General features: G+C 44.1%; 1 protein-coding gene across 1 annotated transcript; it reads right to left on the minus strand.

Moving 5' to 3' along the window:
• Positions 1 to 8,087: 8,087 nt before the first annotated feature.
• On the minus strand, positions 8,088 to 10,232 carry LOC128609325 (protein NYNRIN-like). Its single transcript, XM_053627858.1, has 2 exons — positions 9,923 to 10,232; positions 8,088 to 9,814 (listed from the first exon to the last, which is right to left on the minus strand). The coding sequence occupies exons 1-2, from the start codon at positions 9,924 to 9,926 to the stop codon at positions 8,088 to 8,090; spliced, it is 1,731 nt and encodes a 576-aa protein (XP_053483833.1). The 5' UTR covers positions 9,927 to 10,232.
• Between the last annotated feature and the right edge of the window lie 17,080 nt (positions 10,233 to 27,312).

Raw genomic sequence — 27,312 nt, forward strand, 5'->3', positions numbered from 1 at the left:
GTACTAGTGGTAGTAGTAGTGGAGGTGGTGGTAGTAGTAGTGGTAGTAGTTGTGATGGTGGTGGTGATAGTAGTAATAGTAGTGGTGGTGGTAGTAGTAGTAGTAATGTTGGTGGGGCTGGTAGTAGTAGTGGTGATGCTAGTGGTAGGAGAAGTGGTGATGGTGGTAGTAGTAGTGGAAGTAATAGTGTTGGTGGTGGTAGCGGCATGAGTAGCAGTGGTGGTGGTGGTGGTAGTATTAATAGTAGTGGTAGTGGTGGTGGTTGGTGTGGTAGTAGTATTAGTAGTAGTAGTGGTGGTGGTGGTAGTAGTGATGATAGTAGAAGTGGTGGTGGTGGTAGTCGTAGTAGTAGTTGTGATGGTGGTTGTAATAGTTGTGTAGATAGTTGAAGTGGTAGTAGTAGTGATTGTGGAAGTAGTAGTAGTAGTAGTGCTGGTGGTGGTAGTAGTAGTGGAAGAGGTTGTGGTAATAGTAGTGGTGGTGGTTGTAGTAGTAGTGGTGGTAGTAGTGGTGGTGGTAGTAGTAGTAGTAGCAGTAGTGTTAGTAGTAGTTGTAGTGTTGGTGGGGCTGGTAATAGTAGTGGTGGTATTAGAAGTAGTGGTGGTAGTGGTAGTAGTTGTGGAGGTGGTAGTAGTAGTGGTGATGGTGTAGTGGTAGTAGTAGTAGTTTTGGTGGTGATAGTATTAGTGGTGGTGGTGGTAGTAGTAGTAGTAGTGTTGGTAGTTGTATTAGTAGTAGCGGTGGTGGTAGTAGTAATAGTAGTAGTGGTAGTGGTGGTAGTAGTAGTGGTACTAGTACTGGTGGTGGTGGTAGCGGTAGTAGTATTAGTGGTGGCGGTGATGGTAGTAGTAGTAGTGGTGGTAGTAGTAGTAGTGGTGGTGGTGGTGATTGTAGTGGAAGTAGTATTAGTAGTAGTGTTGTTGGTGGTGGTACTAGTAGTAGTAGTAATGCTGGCTGTGGTGGTAGTAGTAGTGGTGGTGGTAGTAGTACTGTAGGTGGTAGTAGTAGTAGTAGGAGTGGTGCTGGTGGTAGCGGTAGTATTTGTAGTGGTGGTGTTGGTGGTGGCACTAGTAGTAGTAGTAGTGGTGGCAGTGGTGGTAGTGATGGTGGTGGTGGTACTGTTGGCTCAAATTTAGCCTATTACCCAAAAACATTTAAAATTCAACTTAGAAGCCAATACTCACATCTACCTCTGAGCCCAGTTGGAGATAGAAAAAAATACACCATCCGTGAGTGAGAAGAAGCAAGGGTCCAGCTTTATTGTTTCGTTCCACCACACGAGATCCACACCGATGAGAATTCTCAGAGGTGATCCCAATACCCTGAGCTTAAGCTCCAGTATTTATACTGTACTTACACACTAAATAACCCATATGTTTCAAGAAGACTATGATCTCACTACCAATAGGGTTAAAAAAGAGCTCATTTACCTTACTCTTATGTTCCAGAAAAGGGCTATTTCACTTACACATAGAATTGAAACCAGGGGTTTTAATTTACACATAAAATCAGAACCCAGGCATTTCTAATAACCCAGAAAATAAAAACCCAGAGTTTTGAATTACACAGAGAATCAGAAACCAGAGTTTTGAATTACACAGAGAATCAGAAACCAGAGTTTTGAATTACCCAGAGAATCGAAACCAGAGAATTTGAATAACCCGTAAAATAGAAAGTGGACAAGACTAAACAATCTAGAGTGACCTTGGTCTTATTGTTATCTCGCGGGGGGGCAGCTTGACTCAGCCACCCTTATAAATGGCTCCTCATGGTTCTTTCTTAAAATTAAGGCCTTCCTTGCGAGACAAGAACCTTCACCATTTGAGTCATGAGTAAGTTTACATTTTCCTGTATTTCTAGTTTATAATTTATTTTCATATTTGCTGTATATTTCTTATTTTATATATATATTTATACTACTTGAAAAGCGGTTTACTGTACTTCCGACTTCTTAATATCATTACAGTTCTACTGTCCTGCATATCCTACTATTCTGTTTTTTTATAGAGAGTTTCTCTATTACTATAAGATATTATAATATCTTATTACTCCTTTTTCATTATTCTTATAAAGTTATTCATGTGTGTGTATGAGAAAGAGAGTGTGTGTGTGTATGCTGTGTCTACTTGCCCGCCCTTGACTGTACGAGCATGTGTGTGTGTGTGTGTGTGTGTGTGTGTGTATTAGCACTGCTCAGCTCAGCTCGTATACCTCTTTTTGACTTTTTTGACTACTACTGCTCTTAAAGATCTTTAAAGTGTAATTCCAATTTGTCAATGTCCGCCTAATACCGCTTCTATGTGTCTAGGTGCCCGTCGTCAGTCCTTCCTCACCCCTTTGCTGGATGCTAGGTCTCCCTTATGTTTATTTTATGACATTTTTTATCCACAACATTTCCCCCCTCTGAGGCTATAAAGCCTCATACACCACCTTAATTAAGCGGGTATCTGTGGAGGAACTGGTTCTGCTGCACCCCATGGCCGTCCCCCGCTAGCTGTCGGAGGATTACTCTAACGAAGCCATAATCCCTGCGCCCGTCCCCGTACTCAAATAGGAGCTGAGGAGGTTTTGTAGACCTGGTGGGAGACGTGCTAGCGTTGTGCGCCCCGGGGTCTCATAGTAGATTGGCAGCTGGAGAATGGGCCTTAGGACCCCCCTACATCCACTTTGCGCCGGACATGTGTAGATGTACCTAGCCATAACTCTTAACCCTTAACATACTTCTCCTTTCAACTATATATATATCCTATTTCGAATCTAACTACCTTGATTATACGTTTGTTTGCCTACATCGATTATAAGTGTGATTAACTGAGTTCCCCTAATCATTCATTACTACTACTACTGCCGTACGTATGAGTGGCCACTACAGTAACTAACTACTTGATTGGATCTACACGTCCCTATCTTTCTCAACTAGGCCTGTCAGCCCACAGTTTTGTATTTGTTGGGACCTGCAGATTCTTGCTTCCCCTCAAAAACCAAACCCCAGTCTTTCGCAGTCAGGGGTGGGCGAAAAAACCTCCTATGAGGAAAAATTCCCACCCTGCCAGCACTGTGTGCTCGACAGCACCATTATACTTTTCTCGTGCCTGAGTGCGTCATATCACAAACATTTTATAACATTTTATAATAATACAACTTGACAGTCTCTGTTGGCAGTGTCTCTCTGTATGCTGGTTGTCTTCGTCTCAAGCACTTTACGTACTGTAGAGAGCCACCCTTTGGGGAGAGGTTAGGCTAGCATGTACACCCAGGGTATGGATCTTCACATCTTCTCATCCTGTCTGCCACTGACTGAGCAGACCCCCCGTTGACAGCAGTTGACAGCAGCTTCGTACCGGACCTTCACATGTTCCCCACCATCTCGTCATTGGAGGATTGAGCATCCTCCAGGGGTTGCATGTTCTAGTAGTCCGCTGCTGCCCTGTAGTCAGCATTCTCGTAGTCAGCATTCTCTCGCGGCTCCGGGTCTCCCACCTCTGGGTGAACACCTCCCCCCGTTGAGGCGGTAACGCCTCACCCATAACAGTGCACCCAGCTCTTTTCCTGTGAATAGATAGCTTCATACATAATAGTTAGTGGTCTCATATATGTTTTTGATTCATCTGCAATTACTCCAGCGGCAGTTCATCATGAGGAACAGACACAGACATGGGTCGACCCGTAAGCATTTCATGCGGTGTTAGATACATATTGGTGTTAGTCTGCATGTGATAGGTCATTAGTGCAAGACGTAGAGCATTTACTGAAATATGTTTAGTATCAGCACAAATTACATCAAACACAAATCAGGGTATGCCAGACCTATCCCTGGTCAAGGAAAAAATAAATAATTTTGAGCACACTTCAGGTGATCCTCCACCGTTGAGTGCAGAGTTCATAAGGTACCATCAGAATTCAATTAAACTATTTGCTCGTTAAGTGGTGCTCCAACGCTTTCCTAAAACCACATTGCATTCGCATAGCTCCAAACAGACGACACAATCCATGGGCCTACACGTCAGTATTTATCTATATATTTATATATATTAACAATTCTACCCTTAACCAGGTTGCACTCTGTAGTGATAGCTTTTAATTCAGCCAATTGGGCAGAACAGGGTGTTCATAATGTTTGTGAAATTTCAGAGCCAAAACTTTTAAGCTCAAGGAAATACGAATTTCGGCTGGGCAATTGTGAGTGTTCTCAGTGACTGGCTCCACAGAATTAATTACACCACTACAGTTGGTGTGTTAGGCATACTACTAGGTTTAAGAATTTCTGTTTGGGTGGTACATAGATTAACCCCATATCCCCATATCCTGTTCTTTCAAAATAGAAATGACCTGGTGTTATGAACATAAGATCGATGTGTGAGAGAGCAATTTTCCCAATGATCCGCACTAAGAGAGCATCTCCAGTCTGGCAATCCTTGTGCCACCAAATCCAATGTTTTCAATACATAAACTACAGACCTGTAAGCGCCCCACTCTCCTGAGCCGGGACCCCCCCCCCCAGCAGCACCCCCCCCTTTCAGTCACATGTAAGACACAGTCTTTGTTGTAGTTTGCCAGCCATAGTTCAGGTGCAAAGCATAAGTCCATTCAATGTCAGGCTTGTCCAAAGAACACCCGGATCTCAGGATGTTGTCCTTTAGTGAGCAATCAGTGATCCACTGCAGACCATACTTGATAACGTCCAGGAACATTTGGTGTGCTTTTATGGGGCGGAGGATGACCCCAATCATGTCCTGACGGCCTTGGGAGCGTGCAAGGGAGTCTATGACCGCAGAGGAGTACACCGCAGGGGAGCCCACAGCCCCCGAAGGAGACGCTTCCAGGTGTACTACTGATCTAGGCATGTTAAGTGAGTAACGGCCTTGAGCTCTCACATGCAGTCACTTGGAAAAAGCGCTGATCAATAATAATATCATGTGGAATGGAATTACAGTTACAGGTTACAGTTGGGACACCTTATATATATATATATATATATATATATATATATATATATATATATATATATATACATATATATACATATATATCCATATACATATATTCTATATACATCATACTATAGATAATGGTTACTGGGTGGGTTGGTTGTATTGCAGAACTTATCGCATTTGTTATCACAGCTTGCTGTAATAATGTTAGACTAAGTGGGCATGTCCCTTCATCCTTTTCTGAGGATCGAAGATATTGTTTACAGGACAATAGTACTGGAAACTGGAGACAGACAACTGGGAACACACAACTGCAAAACCCATCATTAAATGTTCAATTTATGCATCAGATCTAGGCCTTAAAACGGTGAATATTTATCGTGATTTACTATACCCTGATTTTAATAAAGCAGGAAGCTATTAAAAACAATTCAAAATGAGGAGTTCAGTTTTTAACGTGTTAAGCCTTCTGATGTTTACAGATCACTCAAGTTCGATATAAACACATCACAAGGCCCTGATTGTGTGGAGTCTGTCTTTCTAAACTTAGCAGTTGATATTATTTCATCTCTTTTAACTTATCATTTTAATCTTTCATTAGACAACGGGGTTATACCAGAAATTTGGAAATCAGCTTTCTTATTTATTTATTTATTTCATTTATTACATTAAATCAGGGACATCCAATTATATTAGATCATTACAATCCAATAACAAAGCCTCCTGGCCTATGTCCCTTGTAGAAAGCTTTTTCAGTGAAACGTTCACATGTTATCAGTCTTCAAGAAGTCTAAGGTCATATAAACATATCAGCACAACTGTTGTTTTGAAAGTCCTAAAACAATGTCACGGTACCCTCTGCACTTCCCTGTCTGTTGATTTAGAAGAGGCTCTCAACACCGTGAATCAGGTAAAAATTACTAAAGTAACCTCTACTGCTCTAATCACACGAATAACACCTCTCATAAAGGGGTCTTCCACTCTCATGTTTAGTTAATCTGTAAAATAGTTCTAGTCCGTTGACTTTTAAAAATACAAACCCACTTGGCAAAGATACATTCTTATCCCTTCCTGATTTTCATTTACCAGATAGATATTGAGAAAGGAAAACAAAATTCCTTTAGTCTACTAATTTGTGGTGTACACTAACCTAACATATTAATATCCCACCTGTGCCAATGTGTGATAATCCCAATAATAGAGTAAATGAGGTTGAGATCTCTAGATATGTATTTACAGTCCCCTAGTCACTTTTATCCCCCTAATTACTATTCAAAACAACCTAGTGAGTTTGGTTTTATGTATACAACAATAGTGTTTAGTCTAACTGGACATGCATGTACCCCTTTTAACTCTTATTAACTTATGACTGTACCACACTCAAAATATCACTCAGATCCTTCATACATGACATTTAAATGTAATTTAAACACTCACTTTGGAGGAATGTGAATATGTATTTAACTTAGTCCAAAATAAGATTTATCATCCATGAGCTTTGTTTCAACTTACCACCAAGTTGTTACCTTGGCTGAGCGCCCAATTGTGAAAGGCATAAAATTTGTCCTATAAATGTATCTATTTCATTTAAAGTGTTAAATCTACTCATACCACAAACCACATTTCCCATCCTGCCCTGCGGTCCACAAACATGGCTGGCTGCCATGGACTGCAATTCCCAGCTCACACACACCTGCATCCAGTTCTCAGCTCTCAGTTTTTATCAGTTCTCAGCTGCCGTATAACGTCTTATCAATTCAATTCACTTCACAGATTGTGCAGTATATCCTCCCTTCCTCGAGTTTGTGACCACTGCTTTGTATCATTTAAATATTGTAACTCGTATACTTTGTATGACATATCCATAGCACACCATATACCACATATGTATATATATATACACACACACCCCTATATATTTGCATAACTACTCTATTCTATTCACCAATCTACGGTTCAGGGAACACAAACCACTTCAACCTACACTGTTGTAAAGGGACTGTAATTAAACTAACTCCCAAACTCACATCAGCACAACATGTCGGCAAAAGGAACCATTATGCGAGGCTGTCTAATCCAGATACTCGTACTCCCTGCAAAACCCGAATTCCACATTAAGTAATCAAATCATCACCTTATTCTAATGTTACGGACTCAGATATCACATCTGTAACAGGCGTACAACACCTTACAGAGAATTTAAAATATGCAGACTACTACTGCCTTCTGATCTCACTAATTACTTATCATTGGACATAACCAGCATTTAAAGAGAAAACAGGCAGAAATTATTCAGCATTATGCAACATAAATACCACACGCCAGAAGAATTCGCACTTACACTGCTTAAGATATTGTATAGACACGTACCCGTATAGGAATCACCGATACACAAATTAGTTATGGTTATTCCAGCTCTTGTTAGCGAGTCAGTTCATGAAGGTAGACTGCTCTCTAAAACCAAATGTTTAGGCTCAACATTATCTCAACAGGGAGGATGTGACCTAGCCTGATACGGGGATCAGCCAGAGACTGTAACCTCAGGTCTGTTTTACTTTTCAGGGTTTTTTATTAATTAATATACTAAGTACATCACTCAAAACGAACAGGTTCACATGTCAGCTGATCAATTTTATCATTAGTCATGCAAAGATGTCGATATGCCTGTGCAGAAGAAACTATGTGGCACAACGCACAACACGTAAACTATTATTAAAGTTCTCTACGGACTGATAACATCAAGACATACTGATTGATTTTAATTTTTACAGGAATATATCCACGTATATATATACACATTGAATCACTTTGACTTTAATGTAGAGCGTGAGATAACTAAAGGATTGGAAAAAGGGGAGGAAAAAGAAATCTCTCGCACGCGCTCTCTCTCCCTTCCTCGCGCTCTCGGTGGTTTAGATAACCGTCATCATTCAGTTTACAAACAGGGAATCACACCGAATTCCAACTACAGTTAAAGGAAGGCTGTGGAACACGCATGCTGTTGACCGGTCACAATCTATATATAGGACTGTATGCAGTCAGGGGTATGATCAGTAAATTATACAATGAAGGTATGTCCTTCTGAACATCACCATCTGGTCAGAAAAAGAACAGGCACGCTATTAGCCCTGTGGTATAAGGCACCCTAACCCCTAGCTACTCTGCTAAACCAGTGTTCTCTCGACCCGATGGTAGGGGAGTGTGTAAAGATCCCTGAGGAGACCGGAGCTCAGGAGGTATGCTTAACTGTACTTCAAGGGCCTGCAGCATATCCAAATCAATAGTGCTCGTAGGCATGGCGGGGTCGCCAAGGTTATCAGATTGCCAGAGAGTGGCGAGTGTTGATAACAATTCCTCCTCTGGTGGGGTTATTAGCGGGACGGCAGCTACGACTCCCGCTTCAACTAGGGGCGAGATAACAGGGTCAATATCATCGTATGGAGAGGAGAGGAGCGAAGAGCCGGTTGGGCTACCGGCATCCGACTGGGCCGGTCTATCCAGCACTTCCACAGCCCGTCGCTTAGCCTGGGCTCGAGTGCCGTAGGCCGGACCCATAAATGATGCATCCGAGTCGCTGTCCCTATCGGTTAACACCTCCGTCTCCGTGGGCTGCCCTGTAGTGGCAGGGCCTGGGGTTGCTGGTCCTCGCCGTCCCGTACCCGCTCCGGTACGGACGCACTGGTTCAAGTGATACCAATGATCTCTCCCTTCAACTCTCACAGCCGAGGCTGTTGCAGCGACCACAGTGAAGGGTCCTTCCCGACGTGCCCCGAGGGGGCTCTTCCTCTTAAACATACGAATGTGTACTCTATCCCCGGGTGCCACTAGACGTACATCCTCCGGTACCTCGTCCCCACCATGGATTGCTCTTCTAACCTGTGAATATAACTGTCTGTGGATTTGAGTGAGGATTCGCATATAATCCTGCATTTTGCCCTCCAATTGGGCCACAGACGGCTCTGTGTATGGACCTTCGGTGTATGCCATAGGCATTGGGTGCCCAGTAAGCATTTCATGAGGAGTCAAGTGCGTCATACGATTGGTCTGTGATCGTATCTTCATCAATGCCAGTGGTAAGGCTTGGACCCAGTTTAGGTGTGAGTCATCGCATATTTTTGCCAATTTATTAGTTAGGGTGCGGTACCCTTGATCCATCGTGCTTTGGGACTCAGGATGATATACACATCCTAGCTTATGATCAATCTTCAAGACCGATGCAACATTCTTGCGGACGTTATTTACGAAGTGGATGCCATTGTCTGAACTCAAAAAATCAGGGATACCGAATCGAGGTATGAACTCACAACATAAAAATTTAGCTGCGGACTCCGCATCCTCCTCAGAAGTAGCAGTCGCCTCCACCCACCGGCTGAAGCGGTCCACTATCACCAGAAGGTAGCGTTTCCCATCTACCTGGAAGTCCACTCCCATGTCTATATGACTCATCATTAGATGCCGAAACGGTCCCGTCGGCGGGGAAATATGTCCTAAGGGGGTAGTAAGGTTCTTTCGCACGTTGTGGTTGATGCACACAGCACATGCGTTCAACACTTCGTCCACCTGAGAGGCCAGCTGAGGGGACCACCACTCCTGACGGATTTTCCGGATCATTTCGGCCTTATTGACATGATCCACGCCATTGGCTTCTTTGATCAAGCGTGGGAGGAGGCTGACTGGGGCTATACACAACCCTTCTACACTGCACCATATCCCCGTACCCACCTCTTTTTGAGCCCCCCGTTTTATCCAGGTTAAAATTTCACTTACTCCTGCAGAGTTTTGCATCTCTTTCACGCGGGCTCCATTGTGTCCCTGTGGATGCCGCAGCCGGCTGCTTTCCCCGTCCTGAGTTGGGGACCTCACCTGTGCAGGCCTTGTGGCAGCTTTCGCAAAAAACAGTATATTATTATTGTCATTTTTGGGGCTTTTACCTAGACATCACATTAGTAATTTATAGAATAAAAATAAAAGGTCCAAATGGACTAACTCACTCATTTCTCAATAATGGCCCGACAATATACACTTTTCTCCCACCTTCAGTTTTCCTGTTCCTGGATCACACAATCTGGGGATATGTTGTTATATATTACAGGTCTAGTAATTCCTATTTACTAATGGGCAGTCAGACAGATGTCTAAAATATTTACCATGTTCATGCATGCTCCCCAATTTTTTTTAAAACACTCATACAGCAGTTATTGATACCAAATTAATTATAACACACACAGTCTCGCCGACTCACCGAAAGTATGTACCGGATTCAAAACATTCGAAGACCGCAAGATATCTCACAATGCCCTGCATTACCAAGCTCACTCTGAAGAGCACACACACACAGAATTGTCTTTCTTGCATTATTTTATTTATTTTTTCCCTTTTTTTCTTTTTTTTTTCCTTTTCCCTTTTCCTTCCTCCCTACTTCCACACAGACGCACAGATAAGAACAGACAGGAACACACACACATACACCCCTTTCTATCAACAACGCCGGCAAGCTCACATACACACATTGTATTCCACATTATTACACTATTTCACCTATGTATTTTATTACATAAAATAAAGCACCTCCACACCAACTCCGTATGTCTGAAGCTTACAGTCATACAAATTAAACCCAACTCTCCCCGACACTAATTTTTGTTTTAAGCTTATCCAACACACATATCTCTTTAGGTATGGAGCTCATGTTCAGAGCACTAATAAAATTTTTCCCTGTCTCCAAAACTTACACGCTCTCACACCGCTCTCATATTATAAGCACTCATATTATAAGCACACACATTTGTTAGTACACATTCCATTCACACACCGGGCACGCTGTATTGCGCGACCCGGACCTGGGCCCCAGGATTTATTTCCCCTGGAGATATCCAGCCCTGGAATCTATCTATCTATCTATCTTTTACCTATCTTTTTCCAGCGGTATAGGGGTCCGCACCAATGCAGCCGCCACTACTCTGCTAGTCTAGTCTAGTAGCCGGTATCTGGGGTCTGAGGCCTCATTTTCCACCTGCTTTCTATCCCAGCCCTGGAGTATTTCTCTTCTCTTTTTTCTACCTTTTTTCCCTTCCTCCAGCGGTACTGCAGGACTTTCACTCACACAACACATATACAATTTCATTACACAGTCTTATGAACCTTATACAATTACAAAATGTACAATCTTCTACAATCTACACTTCTCTTACCTCTTCTCACTCACTCAAGGTTCTTTTGGAGACCCACTTAGTCTTTCTTCCCACCCCGGGGCTTCCCAATCGTAACAACAGACCACTAAAACAGAGCTTTGAAATAACAGGCGTCTGCAATGCCTTCTTCCTACACGGCCTGTCTGTTGCTTAGAGAGCGAAGTCCCACGGGAGAGATTCCAGACATATAGATCTTAGCCCAGTCCCATCTGGGGTGCCAAATGTTGGCTCAAATTTAGCCTATTACCCAAAAACATTTAAAATTCAACTTAGAAGCCAATACTCACATCTACCTCTGAGCCCAGTTGGAGATAGAAAAAAATACACCAGCCGTGAGTGAGAAGAAGCAAGGGTCCAGCTTTATTGTTCCGTTCCACCACACGAGATCCACACTGATGAGAATTCTCAGAGGTGATCCCAATACCCTGAGCTTAAGCTCCAGTATTTATACTGTACTTACACACTAAATAACCCATATGTTTCAAGAAGACTATGATTTCACTACCAATAGGGTTAAAAAAGAGCTCATTTACCTTACTCTTATGTTCCAGAAAAGGGCTATTTCACTTACACATAGAATTGAAACCAGGGGTTTTAATTTACACATAAAATCAGAACCCAGGCATTTCTAATAACCCAGAAAATAAAAACCCAGAGTTTTGAATTACACAGAGAATCAGAAACCAGAGTTTTGAATTACACAGAGAATCAGAAACCAGAGTTTTGAATTACCCAGAGAATCGAAACCAGAGAATTTGAATAACCCGTAAAATAGAAAGTGGACAAGACTAAACAATCTAGAGTGACCTTGGTCTTATTGTTATCTCGCGGGGGGGCAGCTTGACTCAGCCACCCTTATAAATGGCTCCTCATGGTTCTTTCTTAAAATTAAGGCCTTCCTTGCGAGACAAGAACCTTCATCATTTGAGTCATGAGTAAGTTTACATTTTCCTGTATTTCTAGTTTATAATTTATTTTCATATTTGCTCTATATTTCTTATTTTATATATATATTTATACTACTTGAAAAGCGGTTTACTGTACTTCCGACTTCTTAATATCATTACAGTTCTACTGTCCTGCATATCCTACTATTCTGTTTTGTTATAGAGAATTTCTCTATTACTATAAGATATTATAATATCTTATTACTCCTTTTTCATTATTCTTATAAAGTTATTCATGTGTGTGTATGAGAAAGAGAGAGTGTGTGTGTATGCTGTGTCTACTTGCCCGCCCTTGACTGTACGAGTGTGTGTGTGTGTGTGTGTGTGTGAGTGTATTAGCACTCCTCAGCTCAGCTCGTATACCTCTTTTTGACTTTTTTGACTACTACTGCTCTTAAAGATCTTTAAAGTGTAATTCCAATTTGTCAATGTCCGCCTAATACCGCTTCTATGTGTCTAGGTGCCCGTCGTCAGTCCTTCCTCACCCCTTTGCTGGATGCTAGGTCTCCCTTATGTTTATTTTATGACATTTTTTATCCACAACAGTACTATTAGCAGTAGTAGTAGTAGTTGTAGTAGTAGTATTGGTGGTGGTGGTAGAGGTAGTAGTAGTGGTGGTGACAGTGGTAGTAGTTCTGATGGTGGTGGTAGTAGTAGTGGTGGCAGTAGTGGTAGTAGTAGTGGTGGCGGTGGTGGTAGTAGTAGTGATGGTAGTAGTAGTAGTTTGGTGGTGGTAGTAGTGGTGTTCGTAGTAGTGGTGTTTGTAGTAGTAGTAGTAGCAGTGGTGGTAAGCAGTAGTAGTAGTGTTGGTGGGGCGGTAGTTGTAGTGGTGGTTGTAGTGGCAGTTGTGTTTGTGGTGGAGTTAGTAGTGGTGGTGGTAGTATTAGTAGTGGGGTGGTGGTAGTAGTAGCAGTGGTAGTAGTAGTAGTGGTGGTACTGGTAGAATTAGTAGTGGTGGTGGTGGTGGTACAAGTAGTAGTAGTGGTGGTAGAAGTAGTAGTAGTGGTGGTGGTAGTGGTAGTAGTGGTGGTAGTAGTAATAGTGGTGGTGGTGGTAGTAGTAATTGTAGTAGTGGTAGTGGTGCTGGTAGTAGTGGTAATGGTGGCGGTGGTGGTAGTAGTGGTGGTGGTAGTAGAAGTAGTGGTGGTAGTAGTAGTAGTGGAAGTAGTAGTACAGGTAGTGGTGGTGGTAGTAGTAGTAGCAGTGGTAGTGGTAATAGTGGTAGTGATGGCGGTGGTGGTTGTGGTAGTTGTACTATTAGTAGTAGTAGTAGTAGTGGTAGAGAAAGTCTTATTTGTGGTGGTAGTAGTAGTAGTAGTAGTAGAAGTAGTAGTAACAAAGGTGGTTATAGTATTAGAGGAGGTAGTGGTAGTAGTAGTAGTGGTGGCGGAGGTGGTTGTAGTTGTAGTGGTAGTGGTGGTGGTGATAGTGGTGGTGGTAGTAGTAGTGGCAGTAGTGGTAGTAGAAGAAGTAGTGTTAATGGTGGTGGTGGTAGTGGTAGTAGTAATGGTAGTAGTGGTGGTAGGAGTGGTGGTGGTGGAGGTAGTAGTAGTGGTGGTTGTAGTGGTTGTAGTGCTGATGGGGCTGGTAGCAGTAGTGATGTTGGTAGTGGTTGTAGTAGTGGTGGTAGTAGTGTTGGTGGGCCTGGTAGTAGTAGTGGTGGTGGTAGTAGTAGTAGTGGTGGCGGTGGTGGTAGGAGGAGTGGTGGTGGTAGTAGTAGTGGAGTGGTGGCAGTAGTGGTGTTCGTAGTAGTAGTAGTAGTAGTGGTGGCGGTGGTGGTAGGAGGAGTGGTAGTAGTAGTAGTAGTGGTAGTGGTGGTCGTGGTAGTAGTAGTAGTAGTAGTAGTAGGGGGTGTTGGTGGTAGAAGTAGAAGTAGTAGTGGTGTTGGTGGTAGTGGTCGTAGTAGTGGTGTTATTAGTAGTAGTTGTGGTGGTGGTAGTAGTAGTAGACGTGGTAGTGGGAGTAGTAGTGGTGGTGGTTTTAGTGGTAATAGTAGTAGTGGTGGCAGTGGTGGTACTAGTAGTGGTGGTAGTAGTAATGGTGGTGGTGGTAGTAGTAGTAGTAGTAGTAGAGGTGGTGATATTGGTGGTAGTAGTAGAAGTTATGTTGCTGGGGCTGGTAGTAGTAGTGGTGGTGGTGTTGGTAGTAGTAGTGGTGGTAGTAGTAGTAGTGGGGTGGTGGTAGTAGTGGTGGTGGTACTAGTAGTAGTAGTAGTGGTAACAGTGGTGGTAGTAGTAGTGGTGGTAGAAGTTGTAGAGGAGGTGGTGCTTGTAGTTGTACTGGTGGTAGTGGTAGTAGTATTGGTGATGCTAGTCGTAGTAGAAGTGGTGATGGTGGTAGTAGTAGTGGTGGTGGTGGTAGTAGTAGTGGTAGTAGTAGTGGTAGTGGGGTGGTGGTAGTAGTGGTATTAGTAGTAGTAGTGTTGGTGGGGCTGGTAGTAGTAGTGGTGGGGGTAGTAGTAGTGGTAGTGGTGGTAGTAGTAGTGGTGGTGGTCATAGTAGTAGGGTTAGTAGTAGTGGTGGTGGTGGTACTGGAAGAAGTGGTAGTAGTAGTGGTAGTAGTATTGGTGGTGGTGGGAGTTGTAGTAGCAGTGCTGTTGGGGCTGTTAGTAGTAGTGGTGGTGGTATTGTAGTAGTAGTGGTGGTGGTGGTAGTAGTAGTAGTGGGATGTTGGTAGTAGTAGTAGTGGGATGTTGGTAGTAGTCATGGTTGTAGTAGTGGTAGTAGAGGTTGTAGTAGTGGTGGTGGTTGTGGTGGAACTAGTACTACTAGTAGTAGTAGTAGTAGTGATGGTGGTAGTGGTAGTGCTGGTATTAGTAGTGGTAGTGGTAGTGGTGGTGGTAGTAGTTGTAGTAGTAGTGGTGGTGGTGGTGGTAGTGGTAGTAGTAGCAGTGGTGGTGGTGGCAGTAGTAGTAGTAGTGGTGGTGGTATTGTAGTAGCAGTGGTGGTGGTTGTAGTAGTAGTGGTGTTAGTAGTAGTAGTGTGGTCGTGGTGGTGGTAGTAGTAGTAGTAGTGGTAGTGGTTGTGGTGGAGGTAGTAGTGGTGGTGGTCGTAGTTGTGGTATTATCAGTAGTAGTGGTGGTGGTGGTAGTAGTAGTAGTAGTGGTGGTATTAGTAGCAGGGGTGGTGGTGGTAGTAGTAGTGGTAGTGGTGGTGGTAGGAGTGGTGGTGATGAAGGTAGTAGCAGTGGTGGTTGTGGTGATAGAAATAGTTGTAGTGCTGGTGGGGCTGGTAGTAGTAGTGGTGGTGGTAGTAGTAGTAGTAGTGGTGGTGGTGGTGGTGGTAGTAGTAGTGGTGGTGGTAGTAGTGGTGGCGGTGGTGGAAGTAGTAGTGGTGGCATTCGTAGTAGTGGTAGTAGTAGTAGTAGAAGTGTTGGTGGGGCTGGTAGTAGTAGTTGTGGTGGTATTGGTAGTGGTGGTGATGTTAGTGTAGTAGTAGTAGTGAAAGCGATGGTGGTGGTGATAGTAGAAGTGGTGGTAGTATTACTAGTGATGTTGGTAGTAGTAGTAGAAGTAGTAGTAGTGGTGGTGGTGGTAGTAGTAGTGGTAGCAGTAGTGGTGGTGGTAGCAGTGGTAGTATTAGTGCTTGTGTTGGTAATGGTAGTAGTAGTAGTGGTGGTGGTAGTGGTGGTGGTGGCGGTAGTAGTTGTGGTGGTGGTGGTGGCGGTGGTGGTAGTAGTAGTGGTGGTGGTGGTGGTGGTAGAAGTAGTAGTGTTAGTGGGGCTGGTAGTAGTAGTGGTGGTGGTAGTGGTAGTAGTGGTGGTGGTGGTGGTAGCAGTAGTGGTGGTAGTAGTAGTAGTGGTGTTGGTGGGGCTGGTAGTTGTAATGGTGGTGGAAGTGGTAGTAGTACTGGTGGTGGTAGTGGTAGTAGTAGTAGTGGTGGCAGTGGTGCTACTAGTAGTTGTAGTAGTAGTAGTGGTGGTAGTAGTAGTAGTGTTGGTCATTCAAATCATTTGAAGCAGAGTCGAATCACTTGACTCACGTTTATAGCTGCTATACATTTCACACATTAATCTTAATAATGTCAGAAAAACAAAATAGAGTTCTCCATAGTGTGTGTGTGTGAGAGAGAGAGAGAGAGATTACCAATCCCGTGATGAAGTGCTCTCTCTGTGAGCAACTGAGTGTCGTGGACTCTCTGAGCTCCAGATAGGATCTCCTCTCCCCTCATAAACATGTCGTATGAGTTGGAGTATTTCTGACACACACACACACACACACACACATTAGCCATGCTGTAGAGGATCAGATAAGCAGTGTAAAGTAGACAGAGACTCACCGGGTTGTGGGGATCGGGCATGGTGTAGAACGGCCTCACCTTCAGAGGATATTTATCCAGGACGTGGAAATCTGTATCATACTGCAGCACACGTGAACACATCGACACGTTACCGTATTCTGCACAATATACAACAGCCCACACTCCACACTCAACACCCAACACCCAAAACTCCACACTCAACACCCAACACTCCACACCCAACACCCCACACTCCACACCCAACACCCAACACCCCTCACCCCACACTCCACATCCAACACCCAACACTCCACACCCCACACTCCACACCCAACACTCCAGTGGTGGTGATGGTATTAGTAGTGGTGGTAGTAGTAGAGGTGGTGGTAGAAGTGATGGTGGTAGGAGTAGTAGTAGTAGTGGTGGTGGGGGTAGTGGTAGTAGTCTTGTTGATGCAAGTAGTAGTGGTAGTAGAAGTGGTGGTGGTGATAGTAGTAGTGGTGGTAGTAGTGTGGTGGTCGTAGTGGTACTAGTAGTAGTGGTGGTGGTGGTGGTAGTAGTAGTGTTGGTGTGGCTGGTAGTAGTAGTGGTGGTAGTAGTAGTAGTGGTAGTAGTAATGGTGGTGGTGGTAGTGGTAGTAGTAGTAGAGGAGGTAGTGATGGTAATAGTAATAGTAGTGTTGGTAGTAGTACAAGTAGTGTTGGAGGGGCTGGTAGTAGAAGTGGTAGTGGTAGTGGTGGAAGTAGTAGTCGTAGTAGTAGTGGTGGTGTTGGTAGTATTGGTGGTGGTGGTAGTGGTAGTAGAAGTGGTTGGGGTGGTAGTAGTAGTTGTGGTAGTAGAAGTGGTTTGGGTGGTGGTAGTACTTTTGGAAGTAGAAGTAATGGTGGTGGTGGTGGTACTAGTAGTAGTACTAGTAGAAGTAGCAGTAGTGGTGGCAGTGGTGGTCGTAGTATTCGTGGTAGTAGCAGTAGTGGTGGTGGTGGTTGTGGAAGTAGTAGTAGTGGTGGTATTGGTAGTAATAATAGTTGTGGTACTAGTAGTAGTAGTGGTGGTGCTAGTGGTAGAAGTAGTAGTGGTGGTGGTGGTGATACAAGTAGTAGTAGTGGTGGTAGTAGAAGTAGTGGTGATGATGGCATTAGTAGTTATAGTAGTGGTAGTGGTGGTGGTGGAAGTGGTAGTAGTAGTAGTAGTAGTGGTGGTGGTGATATTGGTACTAGTAGTTGTTGTAGTGGTGGTGGTAGTAGTGGCAGTGGTGGCGGTGGTGCTAATAATAGAGGTGGTATTAGTAGTAGTTGTGGTGGTGGTGGTGGTAATGGTAGTGGTCGTGGTGGTGGTGGTAGTTGTAGTAGTGGTGGTGGTTGTAGTAGTAGTGTTGGAGGGGCTGGTAGTAGTAGTTGTGGTTGTATTGGTAGTAGTAGTGGTGGTGTTAGTGGTAGTAGTGGTGGTGGTAGTAGTAGTGGTCGTAGTAGTAGTAGTAGTGGGGGTAGTATTAGTAGTAGAGGTGGTGGTGGTAGTAGTAGTGGGGTGGAGGTGGTAGTAGTAGAAGTAGTAGAAGTGGTAGTGATGGTAGTCGTAGTAGTAGTAGTAGAATTGGTGAAGTAGTAGTAGTAGTAGTTGGAGGTGGTGCTAGTAGTAGTAATAATAGTAGTGGTGGAAGTTGTGGTAGTAGTAGTGGTGGTAGTAGTGGTAGTGGTGGTGGTAGTATTAGTGGAGGTAGTAGAAGTAGTGTTGGTGGTGGTAGAAGTAGTAGTGGTGGTGGTTGTAGTAGTAGTAGTGGTTGTGGTGGTAGTACTAGTAGTGGTTGAGGGAGTAGTAGTAGTAGTGATGGTAGGGCTGGTAGTAGTAGTTGTGGTGGTATGGGTTGCAGTAGTGGTGGTGGTAGTGGTGGAAGTAGTTGTGGTAGTAGTAGTGGTGGTGGTGGTAGTGGAGATGGTGGTGGTAGTAGTAGTAGTAGTGTTTGTTGGGCTGGTAGTAGGAGTGGTGGTGATAGTCGTAGTAGTAGTGTTGGTGGTGGTAGTAGTAGTGGTAGTAGTAGTGGTGGTGGTAGTAGTAGTGGTGATACTAGTAGTAGAAGTGGTGTTGGTCATGGTGGTACAAGTAGAAGAAGTCGTGGAAGTAGTAGTATTGGTGGTGGTGGTGGTAGTGGTAGTGGTGGTGGTAGTGGTATTAGCAGTTGTTGAAGTAGTGGTGGTGTTTGTAGTGGTAGTGGTGGTGGTGGAAGTAGTGGAGGTAGTGTAGTAGTATTGGTGATGGTAGTGGTAGTAGTAGTAGTAGTAGTGTTGCTTGAAGTAATAGTGTTGGTGTGGCTGGTTGAAGTAGTGGTGATGGTAGAGGTAGTAGTATTAGTGATGGTGGTAGTAGTAGTGGAAGCAGTAATGGTGGTGGTGGTAGTAGTAGTGGTAGTAGTAGTGGTGGGGTTGGAATGGTAGTAGTGGTAATGGTGGCGGTGGTGGTAGTAGAAGTGATGGTAGTAGTAATAGTGGTGGTGTTGGTGGTTTTAGTAGTAGTAGTAGTAGTTCGGGTGGCGGTTGTGGTAGTGGTAGTAGTGGTAGTAGTGTTGGTGGGGCTGGAAGTAGTAGTGATGGTCGTAGTGGTAATAGTAGTGGTGGTGGCAGTGGTAGTAGTGGTGGTGGTGGTAATAGTAGTGGCGGTAGTAGTAGTAGTGGGGTGGTGGTGGTAGGAGTAGTAGCAGTGGTCGCAGTGGTGGTGGTAGTAGTAGTAGTAGTGGTGCTGATGATGATGGTGGTAGTAGTAGTAGTAGTGGTGGTAGTAGTAGTAGTGGTTGCTGTGGAAGTAGTAATGGTGGTAGTAGAAGTGATGGAGGTAGTGGTAATAATACTATTAGTGGAGATAGTAGTGGTGGTGGTGGTAGTGGTAGTAGTAGTGTTGATGGGGCTGGTAGAAGTAGTGGTGGTGGTAGTGGTATTAGTAGTGGTGGTGATGGTAGTAGTAGTGGTGGTAGTAGCAAAAGTAGTAGTGGTGGTGGTACTAATAGTAGTAGTAGTAATAGTAGTAGTAGTAGTGGTGGAAGTGGTGGTAGTAGTAGTGTTTGTAGTAGTAGTAGTGGTGTCAGTCTTGGTAGTAGTAGTGGTGGTGGGGGTAGAAGTAGTAATAGTAGTAGTGGTGGTAGTGGTGGTAGTAGTGGTGTTGGTGTTAGTAGTATAGTGTTAGTAGTAGTGGTCGTGGTAGTGGTAGTAGTAGTGGTGGTGGTAGTGGTGGTTCTAGTGGTGGTGGTAGTAGTAGTAGTGGGGTGGTGGTAGTAGTAGTGTTCGTAGTAATAGTAGTAGTAGTGGTGGAAGTAGTAGTAGTAGTAGTAGTAGTAGAAGTTGTCGCGGTGGTGGTAGTTGTAGAGGTGGTATTAGTAGTAGTGGTGGTGGTGGTAGTATTAGTAGTGGTGGTGGTAGTAGTAATATTGGTGGTAGTTGTAGTAATAGTAGTAGTGGTGGTGGTAGTGGTAGTAGTAGTGGTGGTGGTGTTAGTAGTAGTAGTGGTGATGGTGGTAGTAGTAGTAGTAGTGTTGGTGGTGCTGTCCGTAGTAGTGGTGGTGGTAGTGGTAGTAGTAGTGGTGGTGGTGGTAGTAGTAGTGGAGGTAGTAGTAGTAGTAGTGTTGGAGGGGCTGGTTGTAGAAGTGGTAGTAATAGTGATAGTAGTAGTGATGGAAGTAGTAGTAGTAGAGTTGTTGGTGCTCGTAGTAGAATTGGTGGTGGTAGTTGTTGTAGAAGTAGTGGTAGTAGTAGTGGTGGTGGTGGTGGTAGTGGTAGTAGTAGTAGTAGTGGTTGTGGTGGTAGTGGTAGTAGTAGCAGTGGTGGTGGTGGTGGTAGTAGTAGTAGTAGCAGTGGTGGTGGTGTTGGTAGTAGTAGTAGTAGTTTTTTAGAAGTTTTAGTAGTGTTGTTGGGGGTGGTAGTAGTAGTCGTGGTAGAAGTAGTAGTGAGGTGGTGGCAGTAGTGGTGTTGTCATAGTAGTTGTCATAGTAGTGGTGTAGGTGGTAGTAATAGTGGTAGTAGTAGTAGTGGTGGAGGAGGTGGTAGTAATAGTGGTGGTGGTAGTAGTATTGTTGGTGGTAGTATTGGTGGTGGTACTAGTAGTGGTAGTAGGGGTGGTGGTAGTAGCAGTGCTGGTGGTGGTAGTAGTAGTGGTGGTGGTGGTAGTAGTAGTGGTGGCGGTGGTGGTAGCAGCAGTGGTGGTAGTAGTAGTGGTGGTGGTACTAGGTGTAGTAGTACTGGTGGTGGTAGTAGTGGTGGCGGTATTAGTAGTAATGTTGATGGTGGTTGTAGTGGTGGTGGTGGTGATGGTAGTAGTAGTAGTGGTGGTGGTAGTAGTAGTGTTGGTGGGGCTGGTAGTAGTAGTTGGGGTGGTATTGGTAGTAGTAGTAGTTGTTGCGGTGGTGGAGGTAGTAGTAGTGGTGGTGGTGGTGGTAGTAGTAGTAATAGTGCTGGTGGTAGTAGTAATGGTAGTGGTAGTAGTAGTAGTGTTGGTGGTGGTGGTGGTAGTAGTAGTTGTCGTAGTAGTGGTGTAGGTGGTAGTAGTAGTGGTAGTAGTAGTGGTGGCGGAGCTGGTAGTAATCGTGGTGGTAGTAGTAGTAGTGGGGTGGTGGAAGAAGTGGTGTTCGTAGTAGTGGTGGAAGTGGTGGTAGTAGTAGTAGTGGTGGTGGTGGTGGTAGTAGAAGTAGTGGTGGTGGAAGTAGTAGTGGTGGTGGTGGTGGTGGTAGTAGTAGAGGTGGTGGTGGTAGTAGTAGTGGTGGTGGTGGTAGTGGTAGTAGTAGTGCTGGTTGTGGTAGTAGTATTGGTGGTGGTGGTAGTGGTAGTAGTATTGTTGGTGGTAGTATTGGTGGTGGTACTAGTAGTGGTAGTAGTGGTGGTGGTAGTGGTAGTAGTAGTGCTGGTGGTGGTAGTAGTAGAGGTGTTGGTGGTGTTAGTGGTAGTAGTAATAGTGGTGGCGGTGGTGGTAGCAGTAGTGGTGGTAGTAGTAGTGGTGGTGGTACTAGGTGTAGTAGTACTGGTGGTGGTAGTAGTGGTGGCGGTATTAGTAGTAATGTTGATGGTGGTTGTAGTGGTGGTGGTGGTGATGGTAGTAGTAGTAGTGGTGGTGGTAGTAGTAGTAGTAGTAGTGGTGGTGGTAGTAGTAGTGTTGGTGGGGCTGGTAGTAGTAGTTGGGGTGGTATTGGTAGTAGTAGTGGTGGTGGTAGTGGTAGTAGTAGTAGTTGTTGCGGTGGTGGAGGTGGTAGTAGTAGTGGTGGTGGTGGTGGTAGTAGTAGTAATAGTGGTCGTGGTAGTAGTAATGGTAGTGGTAGTAGTTGTTGTGGTGGTGGTAGTAGTAGTAGTGGTGGTAGTGTTGGTGGTGGTGGTGGTAGTAGTAGTTGTCGTAGTAGTGGTGTAGGTGGTAGTAGTAGTGGTGGCGGAGCTGGTAGTAATCGTGGTGGTAGTAGTAGTAGTGGGGTGGCGGAAGAAGTGGTGTTCGTAGTAGTGGTGGAAGTGGTGGTAGTAGTAGTAGTGGTGGTGGTGGTGGTAGTAGAAGTAGTGGTGGTGGAAGTAGTAGTGTTGGTGGTGGTAGTAGTAGAGGTGGTGGTGGTAGTAGTAGTGGTGGTGGTGGTAGTGCTAGTAGTAGTGCTGTTTGTGGTAGTAGTAGTGGTGGTGGTGGTAGTGGTAGTAGTATTGTTGGTGGTACTAGTAGTGGTAGTAGTTGTGGTGGTAGTGGTAGTAGTAGTGCTGGTGGTGGTAGTAGTAGTGGTGGCGGTGGTGGTAGTAGAAGTGGTGGTGGTACTAGGTGTAGTAGTACTGGTGGTGGTAGTAGTGCTGGCGGTATTAGTAGTAATGTTGGTGGTGGTTGTAGTGGTGGTGGTGGTGATGGTAGTAGTAGTAGTGGTGGTGGTAGTAGTAGTAGTGTTGGTGGGGCTGGTAGTAGTAGTTGGGGTGGTATTGGTTGTGGTAGTGGTAGTTGTGGTTGTAGTAGTGGTAGTGGTGGTGGTGGAAGTTGTAGTAGTAGCGTTGGTAGCAGTAGTGGTGTTGGTATTAGTAGTAGCAGTGATGGTGGTGGTAGTGGTAGTGGTAGTAGTAGTGGTGGTGGTGGCAGTAGTAGTGGTGGTAGTAGTAATGGTGGTTGTGCTGGTGGTAGTAGTACAAGTGGTGGTGGTGGTGGTAGTAGTAATAGTAGTGGTGGTGGTAGTAGTAGTAGTAGTAGTGTTAGTGGGGCTGGTAGTAGTAGTGGTGATGGTAGTGGTATTAATAGTGGTGATGGTGGTAGTAGTAGTGGTAGTAGAGGTGTTGGTGGTGTTAGTGGTAGTAGTAGTAGTGGTGGTGGTGGTGGTTGTGGTAGTAGTAGTGGTGGTAGTAGTAGAAGTTGTGTTAGTGGGGCTGGTAGTAGTAGTGGTGGTGGTAGTGGTAGTAGTAGTGGTGGTGGTGGTAGTGGTAGTAGTGGTGGTGGTGGTACCAGTAGTAGTAGTAGTAGTGGTGGCAGTAGTAGTAGTAGTTGTGGCAGTAGTAGTAGTTGTAGTGGTGGTGGTAGTAGTAGTAGTAGTGTTGGTGGGGCTGGTAGTAGTGGTGGTGGTAATAGTAGTGGTGGTAGTAGTAGTAGTAGTACTGGAAGTGGTGGTAGTGGAAGTGGTAGTAATAGTAGTAGTGGTGGTGGTGGTAGTATTAGTAGTAGTGGTGGCGGTAGCAGTGGTGGTAGTAGTAGTGGTGGTAGTAGTAGTGGTGGTGGTAGTTGTGGTGGTGGTTGTAGTAGTGGTGGTGGTAGTAGTAGAAGTGGTAGTAGTAGTGGTGGTATTAGTAGTAGTAGTAGTTTTAGTGGTAGTGGTGGTGGTGGTAGTAGTTGTGGTGGTGGAAGTAGTAGTGGTGTTGTTGGTGGTAGAAGTGGTAGTAGTAGTTGTGGTGGTAGTAGTAGTGGTGCTGGTGGTAGTGGTAGTGGTGTAGTAGTAGTGTTAGTAGTAGTGGTGCCGGTGGTGGTAGTAGTAGTGGTGGTGGTAGTGGTAGTAGTAGTAGTGTTGGTGGGGCTGGTAGAAGTAGTGGTGGTGGTAGTGGTAGTAGTAGTGGTGGTGGTGGTATTAGCAGTGGTAGTAGTAGTGGTGGTAGTGGTAGTAGAAATGGTAGTAGTAGTGGTGGTGTTGGTAGTGGTAGTAGTAGTAGTTTTAGTGGTAGTGGTGGTGGTGGTAGTAGTTGTGGTGGTGGAAGTAGTAGTGGTGTTGTTGGTGGTAGAAGTGGTAGTAGTAGTTGTGGTGGTAATAGTAGTGGTGCTGGTGGTAGTGGTAGTGGTGTAGTAGTAGTGTTAGTAGTAGTGGTGCCGGTGGTGGTAGTAGTAGTAGTGGTGGTAGTGGTAGTAGTAGTAGTGTTGGTGGGGCTGGTAGAAGTAGTGGTGGTGGTAGTGGTAGTAGTAGTGGTGGTGGTGGTATTAGCAGTGGTAGTAGTAGTGGTGGTAGTGGTAGTAGAAATGGTAGTAGTAGTGGTGGTGGTGGTAATGGTAGTAGTAGCAGTGGTGGCGGTGGTTGTAGTCGTAGTAGTGGTGGTAGTGGTAGTAGTAGTAGTAGTAGTAGTGGTGGTGGTCGTAGTTGTGGTAGTATCAGTAGTAGTGGTGGTGGTAGTAGTTGTGGTCGTGGTGATAGTAGTAGTGGTGGTACCAGAAGTGGTAGTATTGGTAGTGGTTGTTGTGGTGCTAGTAGTGGTGGTGGTCGTAGTTGTGGTATTATCAGTAGTAGTGGTGGTGGTGGTAGTAGTAATGGTGGTGGTGGTGGTAGTAGTAGTGGTAGTATTGGTAGTGGTGGAGGTAGAAGTGGTAGTATCGGTAGTTCTGCTAGTATCAGTAGTGGTGGTGGTAGTTGTGGTAGTATCAGTAGAAGTAGTAGTATGCTTTACCCTTTGGATGTGCAGCTCTACATCCTGCTGAGAACAGCTCTCAATCTTCTTCTCCACCTTCTGTAACATGGCCTCCATGTCCACTATGCTCTCCTTTGTAATACTGAGAGCAAGAGAGATACAGTCAGAGACACAGAGAGAGAGAGAGAGTCAGACAGAGAGAGACTGAGAGAGAGAGGCAGATGTAAACTGACAGTAATTTTACATTTCTTTCACCAAATGTGGCTGAATCCCAAATGACTAACTCTTCACTGTGCTCACTGCACAGGGTGTGGAATAAAAACATTATAGCCCCTACCTAGGGCCCTACATAAACCACAAGAAAATCTTTGGAATTCAGCCACAGAAAACAAGCAACTAGTATTTTTATTGTCAGTTGATAACAATGCATACACTCGGTTAATGTTCAATGGGTGTGAAAATTTTAGCACCCTCGGTTTTGTTTGGATCACAAGCTCATGCCTTGAGGGAAAACGTCTCTCACTCGCTCCCTCACTTTCTCTCTCACTCACTCACACACACTAAAAGAACTATGTGGCACGGTTAGGTGACAGAAATTAGAAGCAGCTACTCGTTATTAGCGAGTGTTTTTAACACAGCCAGCCACTTCAGAAAGGTCAGGCTCTATTTTGACATGTATGTTGCGACACAACAGTGAGGATACACTCGATAGAAACCCTGAGCTCACTCTGTGGTGTAACTCCACCTTGGTCCTGCTCTCCATCTTATTTACATAGGGTTTTTCTTTAACGTTACTGCGCAATTCCTGTATTTAACCCCTGCAGTGGTTTGCTAACCACACGCACTTTCACTGTACCTGCTTTCTACACACTGCGAGCATCTCGAGACCACAAGACCAAAAATAACAGCGGATACGCTTTCCTCACCACACACCATGCCACAGAGAAACACACACACAAGTATCATCCAGTGTCTTGTTGAACTCTTCACGTGTGAAGTAATAAACGGTTACTTGCTGCCGAGCTTCCTTTTTTCTGCTTTATATCCACACAAACACGTGCTGCAATCCTAGCTGAACAGTGTTGCAAAAACGAGCTTTAGTTACCATAATAATAATAATAATAATAATAACAATAATAAACCTCAGGGTGTAAGAGTGACTTGTTACCATTTATCGCCAAGATATCAAATAAAAAAGAATAATACAATTTCTGGGGAAACGTATCTGAAATAAAGAACGATAGCACGTGAGCATAACAGCGTAATACCCATCTCTGTTTTGATCGTACACAGAGTAGTTTATTGATAATTATCAGCCACGTGATGCCAAGAAAACCAGAAAAACCAGTAGTAACCTGAACGCCACTGCTGAATAAAAACTGGACCAGGGCCTCGCTTTTAGTGCGTGGATTACCGAGCTGGATTGGATTGTTCGTGGATTCATCCGTTCTTTGAACCTGTTGCCATGACAACAAGCCAGTTAACTACTCGGTTACTAGTGCTATTACTACTTACTCATCTCTGCATTGGCAGACTTTTTAAATTAAAAGTTGTAGTATGGGTGGCAAAGGCACAATTCATTAAGGTTTAGTGAAGATATATTTAATTTATATTTCTATTATCAATCTTGCATGCATGCTTTATATATATATATATATATATATATATATATATATATATATATATATATATATATATATATATATATATATATATATATTTGAAAAGGAGCTAAGCGGGCAAAAAATTGGGATGGTATTTAAAATGCAAAAAAAAATTAATAATAAAAATCCTTTGAAAATTCAGTTCACCCTGTACAATATTGAAAACACATTATTAACATGTTGTTTGATCTTTTACTTTATATTTGAAAATATACACTCATTTAAATCTGATGACTGCAACACACTCCAAAAAAGTTTGCCAACACTAACACCCAAAAGGTCCAAGAGGGGGTTGAGGCATGAACGATTATAAAATACAGCCTTCGAACATCTTTGTTTTCCAGTATGTTTTCACCAAACTCATTTGGCTTTAGGACTCATCGGGCACCACACTATATCTTCGATGGCAAAATCACGAAATCCTTGAGGGACTGTTCTCCCTTAGACAGAATTTCAGCACATTTGTATTTCACATGAGACTAGATTAGGGTTAGACATTCGGTTTGACGGTCAAAAATTCGAACAAGTTGATCTCCCGTAATATCAGACACCGTATTTGTGAGGGTGGGACTTAGGTTTAATCCAGCGGTATTTGATCAGCTAATGTATAGCCGGCATCTTGACATGTCTTTGGTGATCTTTATATCATTTTCGAGGATTACAGCGATGTTGCTAAACCTAAGAGGCCGTTTTCGAGTTGGTAAACATCACTGCACTTTTTCGTCAGAAATTTTTTTCTGCTTCTCTATTGTGTTTCTCTGAGCTGAAGCCTGAAGGCTGAAACAGATCCACACTCACAATCACTCAGAACCGGGGAGCTGAGAACCTGGGCCTCGACATGTGATGACACGGAGGAATCTGCTTTAGTGTGTGTGTGTGTGTTATAGCTGAGGACGCAGAGAATCATCATCCTCCCACACATTCCTTCACATTTACACCCGTAACGGGATAAAAACACCCAACCAGGATCACGGTCAGCTTGTTTAAAGGTGTAATATTTTTCATCCCTCCTGATATTTTAGCACTTCTGGTTCCATCGTCCCAAAGTCAACGGGTTTTGGGATAAGTTCTCTGGTTAACGTTTTACTCTACGACATAAAATACATCAGTAATACCCCACTCGCGATTTTTTAAAGCTTTTACGTGTCTTCAATATACAATCAGCCAATCAGGTGCATCACAGTGTATAAAATCATGCAGAGGAGAACAAACAGACTGCAATAATCACTCTGTACAACCGGGGTGAGCAGAAAAGCATCTCAGAACATACAAACCTTGAGAATTCCACATCGGCTTCCACTCCTGTCAGCCAAGAGATGATGATGATAGGGGGTGTTTCCTGTAAACCTGCAGTGTTGATGTGGCTTCAGTGTAGCCACATGATCACCTATTATATCTCCATACTTTCATCTCCACCCACTCCACCTGTCTGATACTCACCACATCTCATTAGAGCGCTGAGAATGGGAGACAAACCCAGTGTACCTGGGAACACACACACACAGGCAACAACAAGAAACAGTACACAGGGGAACT

Source organism: Ictalurus furcatus, chromosome 6 (assembly GCF_023375685.1).
Source record: "Ictalurus furcatus strain D&B chromosome 6, Billie_1.0, whole genome shotgun sequence".
NCBI classification, from domain to species: Eukaryota; Metazoa; Chordata; class Actinopteri; order Siluriformes; family Ictaluridae; genus Ictalurus; species Ictalurus furcatus.